The sequence below is a fragment of the Pogona vitticeps genome, chromosome 1 (assembly GCF_051106095.1).
Source record: "Pogona vitticeps strain Pit_001003342236 chromosome 1, PviZW2.1, whole genome shotgun sequence".
Classification (NCBI taxonomy): domain Eukaryota; kingdom Metazoa; phylum Chordata; class Lepidosauria; order Squamata; family Agamidae; genus Pogona; species Pogona vitticeps.
This window is the reverse complement of record NC_135783.1, coordinates 153809887-153833308: the sequence shown is the minus strand read 5'-3', so window position 1 is coordinate 153833308 and position 23422 is coordinate 153809887. Positions and strand designations below refer to the sequence as shown.

At 41.2% G+C, this 23422-nt stretch overlaps 2 protein-coding genes across 5 annotated transcripts in view; one reads left to right on the top strand and one right to left on the bottom strand.

Moving 5' to 3' along the window:
- SEL1L2 (SEL1L2 adaptor subunit of SYVN1 ubiquitin ligase) overlaps positions 1-6321 on the top strand; it is a 76069-nt gene extending 69748 nt beyond the window's left edge. For all 3 annotated transcript variants that reach the window (XM_020801238.3, XM_078390239.1, XM_073003405.2), the window contains 2 exons: positions 631-759; positions 5129-6321. In XM_020801238.3, coding sequence (XP_020656897.3) covers positions 631-759; positions 5129-5248 — 249 coding nt within the window. In that variant the 3' untranslated portion in view covers positions 5249-6321. The remainder of the gene's footprint in view (positions 1-630; positions 760-5128) is intronic.
- A 2373-nt stretch (positions 6322-8694) lies between these two features.
- On the bottom strand, positions 8695-23060 carry NDUFAF5 (NADH:ubiquinone oxidoreductase complex assembly factor 5). Of its 2 annotated transcripts, XM_020801244.3 has the most exons (11): positions 22776-23060; positions 19921-19961; positions 18860-18923; positions 17139-17186; positions 16937-17040; positions 15402-15441; positions 13343-13540; positions 12391-12451; positions 10525-10608; positions 9159-9241; positions 8695-9029 (listed from the first exon to the last, which is right to left on the bottom strand). In XM_020801244.3, the coding sequence occupies exons 1-11, from the start codon at positions 23016-23018 to the stop codon at positions 8940-8942; spliced, it is 1056 nt and encodes a 351-aa protein (XP_020656903.3). In that variant the 5' UTR covers positions 23019-23060; the 3' UTR covers positions 8695-8939. The 2 variants fall into 2 exon arrangements, with proteins under 2 accessions (XP_020656903.3, XP_020656904.3); XM_020801245.3 differs by lacking the exon at positions 17139-17186 and having other exon boundaries at positions 22776-23059.
- Between the last annotated feature and the right edge of the window lie 362 nt (positions 23061-23422).

Here is a 23422-nt window from a genome sequence, read left to right as displayed (position 1 = left end):
GCGGCAAGTACTCCTGTGAACATATGAGAGCAATACTTCCTTCTATAAATTGGGCCTCAGACTTCCCTCCCTTTGGCTGTGGGTAGCTGCCATTTAAAGGGGGATACTGAAGAATCACCATGCAAAAATGAAACAACAAATCCAGTGATTTGGATCTTGATCTATATTACTGAACTATCGTTGGAAAAATAACATACTTTTCATAAATAGAATCTTGGGTTGACTAATGTTTATAACACAAGAAACAGCTTGAAGTCTTGGCTATGTGGAGGGGGAAGGAAAGGGGAAATTTTGTTACACAAGTGGGTATTGGGTGTAGTTTTTTATTTTAAAGCATATGAACTGTGCATGCTAGCAAGAATTTGGTTCAGTCAACAGAATTTTATAACTCTTGTCTTTTCCAATATCAGTCAAAATCATTTTCTGAGTTGTGTAGTTACATTGCTTCTGGAAAATGTCTACATTTCAGAGGTTTAGGCTACAAGTTCAACCCTATACATGTCTATGCGAATTTATGCTCCATTAAGTTCAATGGGATTTAGTGGCAGGTAAATATGTCTAGGATTGTAGCCTTAACTTCAGTTATATATATATCGCTTTCAAATGTTAGAAAATGTTTTCTATTTTTAGGATATATATTTAGCTAGAAGATTGTATGACCTGGCAGCTGAAACAAGCCCAGATGCTTGTATACCAGTGTTCTTAGCCAGTATAAGACTTGAAGCTATGCATGTGCTCACAGATCTGCAACTTCTCAATGTAAGTCTGATTTACACATACCCAATCTGTTGCAAATTTAATAGGGCCTGCTGTTCCGAAAGACTTGCCTTCTGAGATGGCTGTTCCTTTATACTGATACATTTTTAAATGGCTGTCAAATCTTGAATGCTGTTAAATTATTTTTAACATTCAAGCCACCTAATGCTGACAAAAATGTAAAAGTTGTCGCTAATTGAGAGTTTACACTAGAGCTATTTCCTTAGATGCAGGATCCCTACAATCTAAACTACCAAAGTGTTATTATAAATCCCAGCTTTAGCTTGGAAGGGCTAAAGTTAATAGGCATGTAACTTCCATTTCACAGGCTGGAGAACTTCTACTAAGTTATATTTGTTTAGTAACAAGGGGAGAATTTAGTTATGTTTCAAAACAAAAGTAGGAATGGCATTCCTTTTCTAGTGCAACAAATAATGTATTCTAGGTACAGTATCTTTAAAAGTGATTTTTAAAGGGCATTTTAGAGGAACTTTGACAGAATTTTTAAAGTTTTACACTATTCTCCCTGAAACAATCTGTGGTGTTTGAAGGGTGAGTCTATAACACACATGTTGTTGGAAATAGGTGGAGATGCAGCAGACCAGTGGCAAAACCAAATTGCACAGATTGTTTGATACCATGCATCGAAGATGGCTTTCCCCCACGTGGCATTTTCTAAGTTTGTTGTAAATCCCAACATCCCCAGCCAGCAACTAGATTATGGTATTTCTATGCATCTGAAAAGTGCCAGATTGGGAAAAGCAACATAAATTCCCAGAAGAGGACTTTTGAAGGAGTCAGTAGGGATGTCAATGGGGGAACCTTTTAGGTTTAATTTCTTTTAAGTTTTGTTGTGAGGAGGTGCCTCATTCTTTTTTTCTCTCTCTGTTTTGGATACCAGTTCTTTTGTTGAACATGAAAGAGCCATCTTTTTTAGGTTCTTGCATTTTGTTTCCATCCACTTATGTTGTGTTTGGCACTCATCCAAAAACTGTAAAGAACCCTTAAAATATTACAAAAAAGTAGGGCCAAGGCAGGCAACAGAGAATTAGTTCAAAACCCCAAAGAACCCTTTAAAACTGTTTTTAAAAAGCAGGGACAAGGTAGGCAATCCACAGCAAATGAATCAAATAACACAGTTTTTATAAACCAGTATGATGGAGAAATCTCTCTCTCTCTCTCTCTCACACACACACACACACACACACACACACACACACACAGAGAGAGAGAGAGAGAGAGAGAGAGAAAATAAAATACAGTACATACACCTTTCTCTTCTCCAGAAACCAAGAAAAGCAAAGAAGCAAATAAAGATACAAACAGAATTACTGTACTTGAATATGAGGCGATTTCTCTCTCTTCAATCAATTATGTCTTCTCTTTCCCCCCTAAAATCTACTGCCAGCAAAAATAATCCAGGAAAGAAAAGGAGGGAGGGGAAAATTCCAAAAAATCAGGGAAGGGAAATAAAAGAACATGATCCCAAGGAGACATACTGCTCCCTAAAGCAGGCTCCCACAAGCAAACACAAGCCTAAGAAATGGGGTATGCGTGTGGGAATCCTGCCAAAAACAAAAAGAAAGGTAAAAAAGATTCACAAGCACAGGCAAAATGCCTAATCAGGATGGTGGTTACCACAGAGCTCAGCAGCACGCATATCCCACCTACAAGGAAGAACTGAAGCAAAGAACATTCTTTATTGGTGACAGCAGCTCTCACTACACTATTTGATTAAACGTTTCCCAAGAAATTTGACAAACAAGAGGTGAAGCATTTAAATTTCAGAGGTTCTGTTTTGGAAATTTAAAAAACTAATAATCTGAAAATGCAAATAAAGGTCTGTTTTGTGTTTCCCTGCATTTTTGTTAATTTGAAACTCCCATCCTTAAGAGTAAACAATGTAATATTCCTGTGACGTTTACCCTGTGGCCCCTGCTTGTTTCACCAAACACAGAGCTCACAAAGGTATCCCAACACGCCCTTTAACTCGCTGCCACCAGTTGATCTCTTTATCAACCTATATTTCCTGTGAAAGACTGAGGTCTGTTCAGTACTGAAGTTTAAACAGGAACAGGTTTATTGATTACAAGTTGTTTTAGGAATATTTATTAAGCACATTCTTAAAGTTACACAAAGCTTCAGTATTTTACTTTAACCTCTTCTGTCTTAATTAATACAGGTCACACTCTGACTAATCACTCCTTAAACACTCTCTCTCCACCTCGGATCCCAAACTCTTTCTCCCTTCAAAACTCTGTCTCTGACTGAACTCGCTAGACTCTGACTCACCCCTCCCTTCTAGTTTCTCTGGCTCCGCCTCCCAACAGCTCTCATTGGTACATGCAAATACACTGCTGAATATTCATACCAGGGGTGATCGCTACAATGCCATCCACAAAGAGTGATATTAACCAAAGTATTAGATGCCATTTTCTCTGACATTCTTATGGTTCTTAATGCTAATGGTAGGAATCAGCCCAACAGCAATTCAGCTACAAAGGGTCAGTTGAAGTCAGTGAGAGAAGCAATGTGACATTTAGCTTCTCCCGCCTGAACAGCAAATGACACCTTATAATCCAATCAGCTGTCAGTTAAGTGGTTCCTCTGATTATCTCTGGAGGGTCAGGAGAAGTTAAATTATATTTTTTTTACATTGCTTTTCTCTCCCTCTGTCCATTTTCTCCCTCCCCACTGCTTCCTTTCCCTTGTTTCACCCTGATTTTCTCCCTCATTCTCCCCTGAAATCTGCAGCCACGATGGAAGTTGGAATCTGAGGCTGTTGGTGCTAGGATTCTGCTTGGATGTGTGTGTGTGTGTGTGTGTGTGTGTGTGTGTGTGTGTGTGTGTGTGTGTGTGTGTGTGTGTGAGTGAGTGTGTGAGACCACTGGTGGGGAGGTGACAAGAGGTATTCCTCTTTATGGAATGGAATGCTCTACTTGTGGAGGTGTGCCACGCCCCTTCCCTCCTAATATTCAAGAAGCACATGAAAACTCTGCTTTTCAGGGAGGTATTTCAGGATATCCTCCCTTTATAATTGTTGGTCATTGTGGCGTTCACCTTTGTGGCACCTGTGTGTTTTGCCCCCACAAAGGCTCACATCACGTTTTCCTCTCACTGCCACCAGTGGATTACCTCAATCCACAATATAAATGGCATTTCTCAGGACACTTGTCTTGTGAATTCAAACAGAACTTATTTATTGAAGTGAATCAGATTTAATAATAACAGAAGTTCTTCAGATAATCATTGTACAGAAGCAAATAGTTAAATAAGAGTGATCAGCTGTACCAGACTGACAGGGGAATACAGTACATGGATATTGCAGTCCATGGAAATGACATGGGGCAGACTTCAGCCTGTGTTCCCCTCAGGACTTGAGCCCTTTCCTTCCCCTTTTCTGCCCCTGTTCTAAGCCCAACTGCCTCTTTTCAACCACCCTCTTCTCCTCTTCTCCCTCCTTGAGAGGAGCAAGCCAAAGAGTTGTGCAGCCAAGCACAACTTCCAAGTCAATGTGATGAACTACTTCGCTGCAGTTCTGTTTGGCCATATATAGCTTATCTGCCTACACAGGCTAAATGAGATGTTAAATGAATTGTGCCAGAATGCATGCCCTAGCACTGTGCCAGACATGTGTGGCACAGCTCTTAAAGGAGAAAGATGGATCATTTTAAGTATAAACCATTTCAGAGAAGGTCTTTTTTAAAAATCCAGTCTGTGCCATATACTGATCTATGCCAGTGTGGATGCCTACAGTGTCAGTTGCCCAGGTGCTAAAACAGCCCTGGTTTGAACTTAGGAAAGGAGAAATTGAAGAAGGAAGCCTTCAGGAGGCCCTTGAGAAAAAAAAACTGTCCCAAGGCAAGCTCGGGTTTTGGTGTGGGTTAAAGAAAAGGTAAGCCTACAAGAAAAGAGAGACAACCATGTGAATTTGAAGTTGGAGGTTAATTTCCAGAATGAGTGTCTTCTGCATAGAGAGGTTAGAAAGAGGAGTTTGTGTGAGTCTTATGGATGACCTTCCTTGTGTGTGAGATGACAGTGGAACTTCCAGGCAGAGGAGTTAATGGACGGTAAGTCCATTGCTCACAAGTCAAGTTCCAATGAGACTTACTTCCAGGTAAAGGAAGTAAAGGTAAAGGCTGCAGCCTTTGCCAGTTAGACATGTAGAACTGCTTAAGAAGAGAGTGGTCTGGAGTGTAAAGCAGGCTTCTAGAAATGATTTTGGAATTCCAAGCAGAGTAACCAGAGAGAGAAAACAAACAAATCAGGTAGCTCAGTATGCTTTGTCTGTTATACATAGCAAAATGCTAATTATCCACCCCACCTCCACCCAAATCTCCTTAATGGTGTTATTTTTCTTTTCCTACAATAGTTTACTGGAAACTGGAAACTGCTAGCACTCAACAGCATGCTAAGACACCACTGGGACCTGTTCCTGATGATATTAATTGTTGTTTTACTTACATTGTTAATAAACAATAGGCAAAATTAAATGGACTTAGGACAAAAGAAGTGAGCTCTTTTTTCGATGGCTTGTCCAAACACAATTTCATTCACTAATCCTTTAGCCTCTGTTGAGCACACACACCACTAATGGAAGATCTTAGCAGCGTCATGTCCCACAGACCACTTATATTTAAAGTGCAGCCAGAATGATTTTCATTGAATTCAGTGTTTTTTTATTGATTCAGTCTCATCAGTTAAACTGAATTTTTACAGAACTTGGAAGTGACAATGGCCAGGCAAGCTGAAGGATTCTGGGAGTTGTACTACCAAAATCAAAGGACAGTGGGAGGGAGGCTTCCCTGTCCTGTCCATGTGCCCACCAATCAGCTGTTCAAATATCCTGATTTGTTTTTATATTCATCCCCATGTCCTGTATATGTAACAAAAATGTTGATTTCTCTGTTTCATGTGCCAGCATTTCATTATTAGTAGCATGATTGGAAGGCAGCTTAGGTCTGGCTTGAGTGGGATATTGAAATCTTAGCAGGTTCACATCTGTCACTAATAAAAATACATTGATTAACCTTGGTCTAGTCAACTTAAGAAAGAGACAAACCAAGCCTGCTATGCTGTGCTTTCTATAATTGGCCAAGCTAGATTACAATCTCTTCATAAGGATGCTTTACTGCATATTCATTCTCTTACTACTGTTTTGAGAGGTCAAGGTCATCCAGAGTTGAATGCTGTGATTTACATACAACTATAGTTTTTTCCAGATTGGCTCTTCATGATCTCTAGCTCATAGCCTGCTCAATGGGGTGGAAGTGCTAGTGAGAACTTAGTGGTGTGTAAAGCACAGAATAGAAGATAGAGGGGGCAATGAGAATGATCAAGGAGTCTGAATAATAGTCTGATGGCTGTTTCCTTTGAAAATTCAAATCACATTTCAAATTAAGCAGCTAATTGTTATAGCTTTCTCACAACCCGACCTCCCAATTTTGAAGCAGCTCGCACAGTAGATAAGCCACAAATACGTGGTAACATACCCTAAGAACACAGATGAACCACTGCTTTCTCCGAGAAATTGGCAGGGCTAGTTTATGATCATTCATTTGAGTGAAGCTAAGTCTCAAACAGATGAAGCATTGGTTCTTCTCCCACATGCCAAGGAGGTTCCAAATGAGCATGGGTCTAACTAGGGTTTCTGTTCACGCTTATTCCTAAAACCTCATTTGTCTTCTTTTTATCTTTTAAAATAATGGTTCAAAAAATGACAAACAGCTTGAAGAAATTATTTTAAAGTGATCTTATGTGCTTTCTAAAAAAATAATAGATTAGCATCAACACTGAAAGCATCTAGCCTTTGCAGCAGAGGCTTATTACGCCAATCTGGCCTTGGTAGTCAGATAGGCTGTATACAAATAAAATAAAATAAATAAATAATCTATTTTGGAAATCAGCTGTGGCTCAGAACTCTTCCAAAAATGTTGAGAATTTTTTTAAAAAAAGTGGTCTTCTCTGGTTGATGTTTGTTGTTCTTGTTGCTTTAATAGACAAGCACTAAACTGAAAGCTTCTGACTAGAGAAGTTTTCAATTTAGTGAAATTGGGGGGGGGGCAGGAGTTTGTTTAAGAACCCAGAAAGCTTTTTGTCACTCTGCCAGTGTTGGTACCAATTTAAGCTTTGCATCATCTGAATTCCAGAAAAAACTGCAGAATCATCAGGGCAGTTGAGCATTCAGGTGAGTCCTAAAATGGAATCTAATAGAGCCAGCATAACATAAAGCAATAGCAAAGTGTGCTGCTTATATACCGCCCCATTGCACTTAAAACACTCTCTGGGTGATTCACAAGTTAATTATGCAGGGTACACATTGCCCCCCTCCCCATGAGCTGGGTACTTGTTTTACTGACCTCGGAAGGATGGAAGGCTGAGTCAACCTTGAGCTGGCTATGTGGGACTGAACCCCGGATTGTGAACAGTTTTGGCTGTGGTAAGGCAGTGTAACCACTGTGCCACATGGCTCCTAAAATTTCAGAAATTCCTATTCAAATCCCCATTGAGACACGGAACTCATTGAGGGACCTTGACCTAATCACACAGTCCCATCCTGTTGTATCTCACAGGACTGTTGAGATCCAGTGGGAAGGACAGCTGTGTATGCTGGATTTAGTTCACAGTAGGAAAGATGTGGTATCAGTGTAAAAAATAGGGAGTTCAAAGATATCACAATAATTATTGCTATGTTTGGACATGAGCTGCTTTCAGCTGTCTCCAGGATATAGCCCACAGACTCACAGATTTTTCCACCTTATTGTGAAAAGATAAGCCCTATTCAGATACTTAGCCTGAAAGGATATATGGCTCCAGTGGTGCCTTTATACATTGATCTTACACAGGGACCAAGGGGTTACAGGCACATTTAACTGAACATGTCTTTATATTTCTGTGATCAGGAGTCCTGTAACAACATTCTGTTGAACATGCTTACAGCACTTATCAGACTTTCTGGATGAACACATGAAGGCTTAGAGGACTTGTGTGTTGGATGGGGGTGTGGGAAGCTTCTGCCCAAGTTAGGTGTTATCTGTTAACAGAGAAGAGCAAACTCTCCTGGCAGAGAGCAGCAGCTCCCAGGGGGTGGGGTGACCTCTCATTCTGCCTTTTCCCTTAGAGTTAGGGCATAGGCTCAAATACTTTCTCCGACCAATCCTAGTGGCGATTAGGTAACCAGTATCCTATCTGAATTCTTTCAACAATCTGTGTAACTGTGCTATGTTAATAAAAAGTGTTCTCAGGGCATCCCCTGGTGACTCTGCTGGCTTGGACATCTGTTGTCCACACTTCTTTGTTTTCTCTCTGAAGGCTAATTGCCTTCCCTTTGTTCTGAGATCACCCACATCATTCCTTCCTTTGCTCCAGGATCACCTACATGAGGGTGTGAAGGGTGGAGCTTACAGGCAAGCCTCTGTCCCCACCACTCTTTGAGCCCTACACACTTTCAGGATGAAAGTCTGACTAAGGCTGGGTAAAGAAACATGGGTCACAACTGATTACCTGTAGAAAATGTAAACAATGCAATATTAACATTAAAAAGCCTGCCAGCCACAGTCCGCAATGCTCAGCAGGAACAAAAGGATTCTTCTTTTCAAAGCAGGGGTTCACCAATACTACTTTCTTCCAGCTGATCTTTCTCCATGGCAGATTACGTAAATCATCTTCTACAAGTTATTATGGGAATTGACAGCTACTATTATGCTTACACACAGATGCCCACATTTTATTCTAGAAGCCAATTAACCATTTTCTGTTGGAAAATTTAAGACTATGGTTTTAAGGAAGGCATGAAAATTTAAAGCATTGGTTACTGAGGCATCCAAAACCGAATGCCATTTTTCATTATTCCATAGGAAGACCAAAAACACAATGGGGTGATGAACAATAGTGAATTAATGACTCTTAATAGTGAGTTAATGACTCTCACATAGACAGTTTATACAGATGAACACAATAGCATCATTTTATTTTGTTTTGCACAATAAAAAAATCATAGCTGTGTACTATTATCATTTGTATATGTAAGCAATGCCACTGAAATGGTAAAACATGAATATGTTGGCACTTTCTTCTGGGAGGTATGTATTCTGGGAAACACACAGTCATATGTAGTTCCAAAATGAAGTGACATCTGCTAAATATGTTAAGTCCAACATATTGGCCATTGTTTACATTCTATGTCAATGTTTTTTCCTTCCTGGAATAAATTCATTTATTTTGCTGAGATCACCAAAAGACACTGTTGCAGAACCTCTTTGCGCTGGTCTTGCCTGAACAGGAGACAGAAGGCATTAATATATGCAGAGCAATGATTTAATTGCCAAATAAAAGGTGATTAAAGGACATACAATATTTTTATTTAGGCATGTCATGGTGTGTACCAGAGAAAAGTGATTCACCTGTGATTCATGGAATTTCCAACCTATCATGTAATAGAGTTGAAATGTTGCAGGTACTGTCCCATCACTGTTTCCATACATTTCTATGAAAACAAAATATATGTATTTCAAAGAATATCAAAGAAATGCAACAAAAACGCTTTTCATCTAGCCCTTGTAAAATCTGAAAATTATTTTGCAGCAATGAAGACATGCTTCAGGATACAGAAGAAAATCTGCTAAATTCCACTGACTTCCCAATCTAGATTCAGCCCCTCCACCGGCATTCCAAAGGGCCCATTTTGGGAGATGGTGCACAGGCTGTAATTGAAGGACAACCAGGAGAGACCCAAACAGAGGTCCTCTCAATCCCAATATTCAGCTTGCTCAGAATTAGATAGAGGCTGTACTATTCAAGTAGGCAGCCTCAATTGTTTTTTTGGTTTTTTGCTTAATACAAATATGCCCTCTTCCTAGATTCCGATGAACGGTGTAGTCACTAAATTGCTGAACACAACTATGAAAGTAGCCACATTTAAGGATATGCAGCAGTTGCGTCTAAACTGGTACTGTGGTGGCAACTGCCCATGTCCACACCAGTCATCCTCTAAATCAGCAATTCTCAATGAGAGTACAGTGTGTGTGTGTGGGGGGGAGTCCTGGCACATTTTATTCACACACCAGTTTATAAAGTTTGTTATCGATGTGCACAATCCTGATTCAGCCTATCTTTCTTTCATATTGTGCATGGCCGAAAAAAGACTGAAGATGGCTGTTTTAAATTATTTCTGTGGTTGAACATACAGTGGTGCCCCGCTTGACGACGATAATCTGTTCCAGGAAAATCGCTGTTAAGCGAAATCGTCGTCAAGCGAGAAAAAAACCCCTTTGGAATGCATTGAAAACCGGTCAATGTGTTCCAATGGGGAAATACCTCATCGTCCAGTGAAGATTGCCCGTAGAGAACCGCCAATCAGCTGTTTAGCGATTGCAAAAAACTCATCGTCAAGCAATTTCGATGTCATGCGGGTTAAGAGTCAAGCAGGGCACCACTGTATCCTTATTTTCTGTTGGCTGTTGTGCCACAAGAGAAAATAGAGTGTGTTTCCCCAACCAGCAGAAGCAGCTCCCTCTTTTTTCCTGCCATTAAAGAAAATGCTGTGTGTATCAACACTGGAGTGCCATGTGTGTTACAGAATAACAGTCGGGAAAAAGAAGGAAACAGAAGGTGCTGAGACAATTGTGATGAAGACATTTATTTGCACGGTTGATAAAACCTAACTATGTACTACAATCATATTCAGAACTAACTACATCTCAAAAATCCATTCTTCAGCAAAATTCTGGAAAGCACTTATTTGCTCGTTTGAAGTCCAAGTTCACTTACCCTTGTATACTGCTGCTGCTGCCAACATGGTTGCCCTGTGCAGCATAGGTTTTCTGCTCCAAGAGCAATTATTCTCCCCCATACCTAAAAATAGTTTTCAGGCTTTAAAAGAAGATATATCATATACTGTGAGTTCCACATTGTGTTCCAAATCAACACTACAGCAATATGGCACAGGGGCAAATTGAGATTGTCGATAATTATACCATTGATGTTTACACAGAGGTCAGCTGATCCGAGGCTTACACTCAGATAAGTGTGCATTGTAGCCTTAGTAAACAAGGTCCGCAGCACTGTATAGTTTTTACAAAGAAGCGTGTATTTGAATAGCCAACATGCTGAGAACTAAATCTCACAACAGAATATAATTAAAAATTAGACTGCTCTAGAGATTTGATAAATCACTTCCAATGAAAAAGGTTTGTATGGGTAGGACTACAATCTACACTCTAGTGTCATATGTAACTTAATCCAAGATGTTTAATACCACACTTCTGCTCTTTGACAAAAAAAATCAACCTAGCCAGCTGTCAAAAACAAAAGAAAACATCTTTGAGTTCAGTACATTAAGACAAAAAGAGAAAGTACTGTTCAGCTTGACAAAAAAAGCAGACTGGAGATTCGTAACTGAGCAGACGTGGCATGTTGCTTTCTCAAGATGTATAATGCCAGTCACATATATTGACCAGAATCCTACTTTGTTCCACTCACCCAGCAGCTATGTTCCATGAGTGGCTTGACAGCTAAAGTGTCTGTATGAGGTCTGCATGGGAAGGCCCATGTGACAACAGATGCTTTCCACAATATCTACCTTAGCAAAAGAGAATGCCCAGAATTACATGGGCAATAATCCCACTGTCATATCAACAGGACACCGGTTGCCGTGCTTATATTTCATTCAACACCAATGCAACCCTAAATGGCATCACAAAATAATCTTTTGATAAATTTGTAGACAATACCTACAGTCTTTGCTATGGGTTAGTCCCCTGGAATGACTCTTGGCAAGGCTAAGCATGGTATTAGGTAGCTGCCTGCAGAGCCAGAAGTTGGGACTTCAATTCCCCACTGTGCTTCCTGTGAGTAGAGCCAGCCTCTGTAGCCTTGGGCAAGCTGTACAGTCCCAGGTCACTTGCAGAAGGGAATGGTAAACCACTTCTGAGTATTCCCCACTGGAAACTCTGAAAAAGGGCCACTTTAAGTCAGAATTGACTTGATGGTGCATGATGATTTTTATTATAGGAGTGGGACTATTATGTTGCACTTTTCATTAATCTCTCTATGGTGTATTTCATAGAACACTATTAATACCCACAGATACACACAATTGTGTACCTCAAATGGCATGCTATTATAACTTAACCTTACTTTTACACATATTTGTCCAAACCAGCAATGGGGAAGATGTGGTCAGTCACATATTGCTGGATCCTGCATTCTCCACCCTTACAGTATTCTAAATTGACTTGTGCACTACAGTGGGGTCTCAACTTACGAACTTAATCCGTATTGGAAGGCAGTTCTCAGGTCGAAAAGTTCGTAAGTCGAATCTGCATTTCCCATAGGAATGCATTGAAAACCATTTAATCCGTATCTGCTCTTTTCGTCCATAGAAACTAATGGGAAGCTGCTATTCCGCCTTCTGCCACTAGAGGGGGATATTTTTTCTTTTTTCCTTTTAACCTAAGATGACTTGGCTTTAAAAAAAAGGAAAAAAAGAGTTCATAACTCGAATCTAAGTTCGTAAGTCGAGTCCATATATTCCTATGAGAGCGGTTCGTAAGTCGAAACGTTCGTATGTCGAGCCGTTCGTAAGTCGAGACCCCACTGTATTTGGTAAAAAACAAAAACAAAAAGTGGACTTGCCTTGCAGATCATTCATAAGTTCAAACATTCCAGGATAGTTAACTTGGATTTCTTCTGTATCCTAAAAATAGTAAGGTATAAGTTTTGAAATATCTGTAAAAACAATGCACTTGAAGTCCAGTAGAGAGGCATCAGAGATATGTAAATAAGACTAAACCTTTGCAGATGCAAAACATTATCTTCCTTTCCCATCCTGAGCTTTTTCCTACAGCAGTTCTTCATTCCTCTCCTTCACAATAATTAACAAAACAGTTGCCACATAAGCTAAAGGTGAGTGTACTGGCTTAGTCAGTGCTCTCATATTCACTAGGGATTCCTCTAACCCACGATTGAGCTAAAATTGAAATCTAACTTGCAGTCTGTTGCTACTCATCTTCCTTTTCAGTTCTTATATATCTTTGTTTCCATTTCAATGTCACTTCATTTAAAAAGTAAATAAATAAATATTAAACAAAACACAATTCTGTCTTCTAGAGCAGGGGTCCCCAACCTTTTTTCACTCCGCAGGCTGGCTGGGGAAGGTGGGGTACCACCCATGCTTGTGTGCATGTGTGAACAAGCACTCTCTCTTGCACGAATGAGTACGTGCTTGTGCGCATGCGCAAATGATGGTGCGACGCTCAAGCACATATGGCAGGGCGGTGCTCCCATGGGCACGCTGGAGTACATGCGCATGCGCAAATAAGCTGTGCGGGGGTGAGTGTGTGTGTGTGTGGGCATCCAGTCTGTCTCCGCGGCCCAGGCCACGGACTGGCACCGGTACACGGACTGGGGACCTCTGTTCTAGAGCATGAACCACCACTAATTTGGTTCCTTAAACACTTTTGCCTGTGGCAAGACTCATTGAAACTTAACAGCCTCTAGATTTCTTTGCATCAAAATGGAAAAACTACTTCTGATTAGCACCTGTGGCAATTTTCTGGGCTGTTCTGTTTTTGAAACTGATAATTACCACAGTCAGTGTGTTGAAGCCAGCTCTTCCCAGAAGATGTCCCAAGTCATTGACAGCAGTAAAAGGAGACACATGTGGGGAAAATCCACCTTCTCTTTCCAATTCTGCCAGCTGCAAAGAGCAGCGGAGCTCAAACAATGTGTCTCCCCCGAACATGGAACCGATAAATACGCCATCAGGTTTAAGGACGCGATGTATCTAAAATAAGTCACCACAATATAATCATACATCGACAAATGTTTTAGTGTAATAGCAGTGTCAAATTTGGCATCAATACTGTCAAGAACATCTACCTAAGACTGTTCTTAGAGCGGATAATAGGTTCATACCAATACAGTCACAGGACATGACACAGCCAAACACAATACCAACATTCCAAGTACTTGAACAAGGGACACTTAAAAAGCATTAAAAAATTTTTAACATACAGCATACTCATTAAGTTGCCAGACATATAGAAGAGTTGCTGTATTTGATTTCCAAAATGTCCAGAAACCTCTAAAAATTAAATGATTGTTCCAGGAGAGGTTTCTAGTGGGAAAAGGTTAGGGAACAACCATCACACATCAACTGCAGACAATATCAGATAGCAGGAACATATATTGCACACTAAACAAAGCTGTAGAATTAAATTAAAGATAAGAGGAGCAAGGCAGGGGGGAAAGGCTTTGTTTTCTAAAAGATAGTAACTGAAATCCAGATGCCGTTCTGTCCCTTCAGCGCTGCCTGGAGACCGTTCGGGAATGGATGCAGGAGAATGGGCTGAGGCTGAACCCGGACAAGACGGAGGTACTGAGGGTTGGGCGCTCCCACAGTTGGGGATTTGGGAAACTCCCTCATTTTTGGGGGAGTGACCCTGCCCGCCAGGGATGGGGTTCGCAGCTTGGGGATTCATCTGGACCCGGCGCTCACTATGGAAACCCAGGTGGCGCCCGTGGTCCGCACCGCATTTTTCCATCTTTGGCGGATAGCCCAGCTGCGATCCTACCTTGATGTGGGGGCTCTCAACACTTTGGTACATGCGCTTGTAATCTCAAGATTAGACCACTGCAATGCGCTCTACGTGGGGCTACCTTTGAGGCTGCTGCGGAAACTACAGGTGGTGCAGAATGCTGCGGCCAGATTACTCAGTGGAGTGAGAAGATACCAACATATCTCGCCCACTCTGGCCGCATTGCATTGGCTGCCCATCCGATTCCGCATCGACTTCAAAGTGTTGATGCTTACTTACAAAGCCCTAAACGGTTTAGGACCTCAATATTTGGTGGAACGCCTTCTCCCACCTAGATCTACCCGTGTCACCCGTGCGAGCCAGGAGGTGAGGCTGAGGAGCCTGACACTGAGAGAGGCCCGGAAGGAAAAGACCAGAAATCGGGCCTTCTCGGCGGTGGCTCCTCGCCTCTGGAACAACTTACCTCCTGAGATTCGCGCGGCTCCCTCGCTGGGCATTTTTAAGAAACAATTGAAAACACTGATGTATAGGCAGGCTTTCCCAACAGATAATCCCTGACGATTTTTCTTTTATATTCTTTGATTTCCATTTTTGTCTATTTGTAATGTTTTTAATAATTTTATTGTTGCTCCGATTGTAAGCCGCCTAGAGTGGTCTAGTATGACCAGATAGGCGGGATAGAAATAAAATAAATAAATAAAATAAATAAATAAAATAAATAAGTTGCAACAAAAGTAGGCCCATTCAGTTAGTGGAACCTACAGAGGAGCTGACTCATCAAAATCTCCACTAATTTAATGGGCCTACTCTAGTTGTGACTTCAGCCAATATTGTGTAATGAAAATTATAAATACGATTCCTTGTTGTACTGTATTTTTTAAACACCATAACATTTAGATATTGCAATAACAGAACTGTTTAATAGGAAAGTGACTTACAAACTTATTTATGAATCATTGAATAATCTTCCTCGCAAGCACCTTGCTCATGGACTCCAAACACTCAGCTATTTTTTTAAAAAAACCTACTCTTCTAGAAAGATTATTAATAGGAGTAAAAGACAAGCTCTATGACCCTCTTTATAGGGGCAGTGGTCCATGTGCTTACCTCATACAACGCTTTGGGAAGATCATTTACCCAATGTAAGCTAAAAAGGAGTTAAAATGAAAAATAAGTTAATAAAAAGTGCACAACTTTCTCAGTATTGTAGATTTGCAGCAGGCATGTTGGCACAAAGGGAAGTATGTTAAATAATGGAATCAAAATACAAGTGGTGCCTCGCATAACGATGTTAATTGGTTCCATTAAAAACATCGTTATGTGAAAACATCATTAAGCGAAACACCATTTCCCATAGGAATGCATTGAAAACCGGTTAATCCGTTCCAATAGGAGCCTATTCAATACATTTCAATGGTGAAAAAAAAATCACCAAAAATTCAAAAAGACTCAGAACGAAGCCAAATTACTTTAACGAAGGTTTTATTAGGTGCACTAATGATTCCAAGCATTTAAAACATTTTTAAACATTTTAGAATATTTTTAAAATAGCGAAAACAGGGCTGTCAAAAAAAAGCGTTAAGCGAAACAGGGGACCTAAAACTGTCATCGTTAAGTGAAGCAAGGTCCCAAATATCGTTATGCGAAAATCCCCCATAGGAAACATCGTTAGGTGAGGCGGCAAAATTTCCAGCAAAGGCCATCGTTATGCGAATTCATCGTTGAGCGAGGCACTCGTTAAGCGAGGCACCACTGTAGTGAGAAGGGGTTAACACAATGTTTGTGAGCCACATATGCAATGTGGTACTTTATAGATCTGCTTAGACAGAGGGTCCCCTGTGTTCAGTGTTGTTTCTTTTCTGCTTGCTCTTGAGAGTTCAATGGGGTTTACTCCCTGGTTTACACATGACTGCAGCCTTAGAATCCTGTTTTTCACCATAGCTAATACAAACGTCAATCAAAATTGGCTGGAGGTTTAATTAAACACCTTGGGAGTATAGTCACATTAAATCAGTCTGGTGCTGAGCACTTGTTTTTACAGCTAAGAAAAAAAAAATCAAATGCACATATGCTGTTGTTTCCCACAGATTGCAGAGAGAGATGCAGTATGTAAAGTAGTTCCAGAAAAATAAGATTAGCATTTCTAAGACCAGCTGAGAAGTTAATCCAATTATACTTTTTAATTAATAAAGAAACAGCAGAAGCCTATCCATGCCTACTCAGATATAAGGCCAACAAGGTCCATGGAACTTACTCCCAGAGGGCTGTCTTCTATTCTACAGTGCTCTGCATGTGCTTTGGAACATTTCACCCTCCATCCTCCCTACCCCAGTCTCTTGTAGACCTTGAAAATCTACACCAGGCTAGCAAAGCAATGTACAGTACTTTGATAGAGTACATCGGGGTGCATTCAAAAGGCAAACTCAGCTTTCACTATATACCTCACATCATGAAGAATATACTTTACTAAAATGCTTTTTTGGAATCCCAGCTTCAAATGACATATCTATACAAATTATTTCTGCTAATAGTAAGGGGACGATGCTGATACACAATACTCAATGCGCCACTTTAGAACTAGCATTTTGGACTGCAGAAAAATATTTGTTTATTTCATTATGAATGATTCTATTGTTAGTTACCTCAGTCCACTGACGATGAGGTTGAAGGTGTTTTCTTTGAAAGGAAGGAACTCTTCGTCAGCTACAACACTGGCTCTGGGTATCTCCGATTCTATTGTGTTTTTCTAAACCACATTAGAACACAAATGTTTAGCACAAATGTCAGAAAAGCTCTTTCATTTTTCATTATCATGTATGAAACAGCTGGAACGCAGTCTCTTACCAAAGCGTTTTCAGCAATATCTACTTGAAAAAGCCTTTCAACGACATCCTAAAAGAAAAGGTGAATCATGTATTATCTCCAAATGTGTTATTGAATTTATTTTGCAGGTGCAAAATAAAAGACAGAGCATTAAGAGGAATACAGCACGGGTTCATATTGCCAAGTGCCCCGTTCTCTCAAAACATTACTGCATAATGTATGCCAACATTTTTATTCCTTGAATTTCCTTTGCATTTTTTTAAAAAGTGAATTTTAAAAAAATAAACAATGGTGCTACAAACAACACAAATGTTTAAAAACAAAGGGACTTTGAAACAGATTCATGAAACATCAAATATTCTTTTTGAGATTACAAGTAGGTGACCTTAAATCTAGGCTAAATTCTATACATAATTTGATGGGAATAAGCCCCATAAAATTCAGTGGGACTTGCTTCTGAGCGGATATATGAAGGATTCTATTGTTAATTTTTTATTTTATTTCCAAAACACCTGTCCAATCCATTTGTGTTACATTCCAATGCTATGTCCATTTGTTTGTGCAAAAGTCCCACTGGGTCCAATGAGATTTCCTTTTGAATGATAAAATGTACAGTTGGCACAAGAGAAATTGCCCTCCTTCTTTCTCACATCTTCTGCTTCCTGTATAGTCGTGTGTTGTGGTCACGTGGCATATAGCCAGTGACAGTGGTTCATACGTTTTTTAACCGATTTGCTTTTGGGGTGTGTGAATTAGATGTAGCACTTTGTCTATACCCCCGGAGTAGGACATATCCTCTTCCTTTTCTTGTGGCTCTCTTTGCCCTCCTTCCCCCCTTTTTCAAATTGTGCGGGTACATTGATATGTCAACACAATGCCCTTGCTGGCCATGTACTGATCTGGGCCATTTCTTTCTTTTTCTGTGGTTTGTTACCCTCCATGGAGGAGAACCCACTGCACACTGCAGTGGCAGTCAAAAGACAGGAGGAGGACTCATATTCCGTATTTGACAAAAGGATACCAATGTGTCAGCATTCCCATTTGAAAATTAATTTTAAAAATTAAGGGATTCGAACAACAGTGGGTGAGGGAGGTGCAACCGCACACCAGATGCATAGGAAACAAACTGGTTTCGGACTACACACTCAATGGGATGTCAGCTGTACTGTGTGATGAAATGCAAACAAATATAGTAGTAGCCTACCAGTGAGCTGGATTTGATGTGGAGATAGCATGGAGGAGGAACAAAAGAAGCAATAATGGCCTTGCACTGTCTGAAACACACACACACACTCATAAAATGGATTGAAATTCTCAATGATTAACTCAGAAACATTTTGCTAGTGAGACTTCAGGCATGATCTCTTATAATGCTGAGACTTAGGTTTGCTCTTCGCTTATGACTGTTTTGGGGGAGAGTCAAACTAGAATCTCGGATGCCATAGTAAATAAACCACAGGTAGAAGATTCATGGATTGTTTACCTGTTCCCAAGTGTAGGAGGACTAAAATGAGAGGATCAGGTAGTATGGACTTGCACTCTATATTAAGCCCAATAAACCAGGATTATTCAGAATCCTGTCACTGTGACATCTGGACCAACACAATATGACCAAACAAAATGGGCACTACTACTTTTTCAAAGTACTGAGTTTATTTCCAGCATATAGCAGAAGTTGATCAATATCTTAGTTCAGTTTCTGCAACTCAGTTTCACAGGCTTAGCTATGTAAAATATAATACCTTGTTTAAATGCTGAGCTATGTAGCTTCGTCCACAGCCAAGGTCCAAGGCAAGGGGAAAAGTCCTTTAAGAACAATAAATGAGATTAACTTGCAAATATGCAACTGACTAAGGTATTCAGACCACCATGTTTTGATGTAATAGGTATTTTTAATGACATATTTTTGGTGGAATTCATAGTTTTCCAAAAGGTTTCTGCTATCAAATGGCATTGATATTAGAAATAACCTTAGGTTTCATCTGGTAATGCATATTTAACACCATAAAGTACCAATTTCTCTCTCTGATGAAGTAGAAACCATCAGAAAGGCCTTCCTACATAAGAACATTCACACTTAAATCCTATGAAAGTTAAGTTAGAAGTAAGTTCCACTGAGTCTAGTGAGGCTTAATCCCTAGTACAGGTATTAGGACAGCAGCTTTAATCAGAATTCCCAGTATTTGCCTTAGCATCAAATGAAGAAACATTCACTATTACATTCATTAGTTTCAATTAGGAAAAACACGCAAATAGCTGAAGCCTCTTCCAGGATATCTTTTTAAGATTTCAGAATTTGAAGGAAAAAAAACATGGCTGCAACTTCTAGAAACGAGTGGCTTCACTTCCAGATAGTTGATAGGAAAGCTTATTCTAGAACAGAGGTTCCCAACCTTGGTTCCTCAGATGTTCTTGAACTACAACTCCCAGAAATTCTGGTCAGCATAGCTAGTGGTGAAGGCTTCTGAGAGTTTTAGTCCAAGAACATCTGGGGACCAAAGGTTGAGAACCACTGTTCTAGAAAATATAGCAAGACTACAAATAGTTAAAGCTTCACTTTACAGTAATCTCAAATTCTGCAGCACTGCCAAGAGAAAATGGAACTCGAAGACCGAAGAAGTATAATTTTTAACAAGATAGAAATCAAGCCCTGGCCTTACTTCTTCCACTTAATAAAAAGTCATCAACATTTAGTTTCCCAACTATTTTCTAAAAATCTCTTCAACTTTATGCTATATGTGAATGGGCAAATTAGTTTGTGAAAAACAATTAGGCACACAGTGTAGACATGCTAGTATCTTACCTGGCAACATCAAAGACACGGTCAGCTAGCCTACCACCAACCTGTAATACAGCAAAAAGAACAACACATTTTCTGTTGCTATCACTAGAGCTAATCAGTGTTGCTTTTACTTTTGATCTCAGGAATCCCATCATTTGCCTGAAACAGGTATGGCAGAACAGTGGCTCTTTGGTAGCTATGAAATGGTAGCTATGAAACTGAATTTGAAATTATAGTTCAAGGCAGGTTTGTAAACAGTGGTAGGGTGGAAAGTTTGCATTAACTTTCATTTGCCACTCTGAATGCTGTAGACCAGGGGTCTCCAAACTTTTCAGAGGGCCACAACATATATGTTCCAGATTTTCAAGGACGAAGATGTACATGCGCCCACCTGCACTCCTGCACACATCCCTGCCTGTCCACCCGCACACCTGCATGCCGGGCTGGATAAAAAGGCAAGGCAGGCTGGATGTGGCCAATGGACCACAGTCCGGAGACCCCTGCTATAGACAATGGGGGGGGGGGGGGAATGCAGACCTATGACTAAATTGCCACATCATGTTTTTTATTTTACTAGGTGGCATATGAATTGGACAACTGTTTAACCTGAGTTATGGAGGACTTTATCCTCTAAACTTGTATACAACCACTTAAATAATCATGATATTAATCCACTAAACTAATAACCAATCACATTAGTTATCCACTAGAGTGTTTTGGCTTAGGCTTCCCTGTGTCCTGACCCACGTTTGCTCCAATTCTGCTATTTACATGCTTGCCACAGAGAAGCAATTAGAACAAACCAAAAACTGGGAAGCTGGGAGACAAAACAAAGTTTACTTCACAAAGAATAAATGCTCCCTCTTGTTCTTCCAAAATGCATTAAAAGATCTGCTACAGACCTATTGAGCAACTACAAGAAAACTGACTTGTAAAGAAATGCTCGCAGCTCTTTTACTTTGCTTGGGATTTTCTTACTCCTCTTCAAGAAGGTAAAGTAAGGTAAGTGTGAAGCTACCTCTCCTATTTCCCTATTTAATGGGACAGTTGTGAGGGAGAAAGAAAAGCCTTTCAGGATCTAGAAACCAAGTAAGGCATGGATACGAGAGCTGGATATGTTTAGAAAAGAAGATACAGAGGTGATATGGTAGTTATCTTCAAGCATTAGAAGGGCTACAATGTAAGTTTCTGAAGTTCCAGAGGACAGTATCTGACCCAAACAAACAGAATACATGAAAGGAGAAGTCTACATTGGGAAGACTTTTGTAGCAGCAAGAGTTGTTTTGGCTGGCTGGATAGCTCAGTGGTTTAAGTATCTGGAGGTGGAGTCAGGTTGGGTGTTCAATTCCCCGCTCTGCCTCCTGTGAGAAGAGCCAGCCTGTGTAGCCATGGGCAAACTGCACACTTGCAGGACGCCCCCAGATGAAGGGAATGGGAAACTACTTCTGCTTATTCTTTATATAGAAAACACTGAAAAATTTCACCATAAATCAAAATCAAGACAATACCAAGAGCACAGACAGAATAACTCAGGAGATGATACTTTTGAATGCCTCTTTCTTGAAACATGACAGTTGTTAGCATCCTCTTAAAGGATGAGAGGGAAGGAGTTTGTTGTGCTTCTGCCAGGTGCCCATTCCATGAGAATGGGGCCATGACCGAGAAGGCTCAATGTCTGGCTACAGCCTTTTTCTGCCTCTCTTAGTGTGGCCACCTGGAAAAGTAGGGCCTGAGAAGAACAGATGGTATGGGCTGATCCTCTGAGGGAGAGACACTAACGGGCCCCAAAACCCTTAAGGGCTTTGTATAATAGAACAAGAGCCTGGCTCAGAAAGCAACAGGAAGCCCATGAAGGCGAACCAGAAAGATGCAATCAAATTTATTCACACCCAACACCAGTCTGGCCACTGCATTCTGCACCTGCTGCAATCTCTGAGCCCTGCCCTGAGATTTTTGAGGTCCTTTCCAGTTCTATAATTTTAGATGTCTAAAGAATAAGATTCCTTCATGAAGAGAGTTGAAATGTTTGCTTAAACATTGGCCAAGACCAAACTGTGGATGACGATGTGGGAGACCCCTGATAGGTTTTCCAACGTCCCTTTAAAAAATATAGCAACAACTTCAAGGAAGAAGGCAGATTCTGTTTTTTAAGACACAAGATTTCTCTGTCCCCCTGCCGGCCGGCCCCAGTTCTTCCACATGCCATTGTTCCAATTCAATCCAAACCTTCCCAAATCTAGTATTAGTTCTGCTAAGAAAAAACAGTAGCAACAAGAACAAAAATAAGGCAGCCTTCTCTGTTCTACCTGTTCATTTATTTCTAGAAAGGTTATTAGCAGCTTCAGGAATGGGTGTCATTGAATTTTTTTTTTTTTTTTGGAGGTCACTAACTCAAGGGGTCGCCATAAGCAAGAAGTGACTTAATGGCACCTAACAACTTAAGATCAGGAAAGAAAACAAACAAACAAAAACACCACACTGTGGAATATCCGCCCTCAAGCCCTGCTTTCAAACCAATCCTCCCACCACTGGTTTACAAAACAAAACAATTTGGTGGAATGACACCCAGCCAACAGCCCCTAGTCCCGCTTCCACTACTCTTAGAGATGGCTCAAAATATTTCCACCCAACTGGGCATGCTGGGATTCGCTATCCAATCAAATCCCACTCTTTGGGCCGATTGATTGATTGATTTTATTTTATTTATATCCCGCCCATCTGGTCTACTCTAGCCTATACGACCACTCTAGGCGGTCGTATAGAAATGATTTCTAGATGATTTCTCAAAAGCATCCCCGTCGATGGACCAAACCCGCCCGCTCCTCCCTCTTTCTCCCTCGCCCTCCTTCCTTCTTTCCCGGTCAAGGAATGACGACCTCCTCCCGCAGGTACTCGCAGCGCTGAGCCTCCGGCTGGGCGGCCGCCCAGTTCTTCTGCTTCCTCTTCAGCTGCCGGTCGAAAGGGTTGAGCGCTCCGGGACCGCTGATGGGACGACGGCCCGCGGGAAAGGGGAGGCGGCGGAGGCGGCGGCGGCGGCAGCAGGAGGGAAGCCCCGACCCCCAGCGTGCCGCCACGGGCTGGGCGAGGAGAAGGCGCCCGGCTCGCTGAATCGCCTCCATCGCCGCTTCCCCGCCTCCCTGGCCCGAGAGGGGCGGGGCAAAGCGAGAGCGAGCGGCCGCTGTAGGTAGAGATAGGAAAGGATAGAGTGACGCGCTCCGATTCGGGAGGGGGGGTTTCCCCGTCTGCGCGCGCAGACCCTCCCTCTCGGTGGATTGGGGGGGGGGAACCCTGCGGCGCTTCTTTGCAGGATTGCCCGGAAAAACCAGCCCGGGAGCTGCTTCGGGCAGAGGCGGAACAGCCTTGCAGTCCCTAAAGAGAAGGGGCGAGTCCGTGGGTGGCTCTTTTTTTTTTCGCGGCAGGACGAGCACTGAACCGTGTTTCTAAACGTTTGAAAACGAAAACACCGCACTTTCCACCACTCCTGTAAGACCTGGAAAAGTCCGGTCTTTAAATTCGGGGTGGT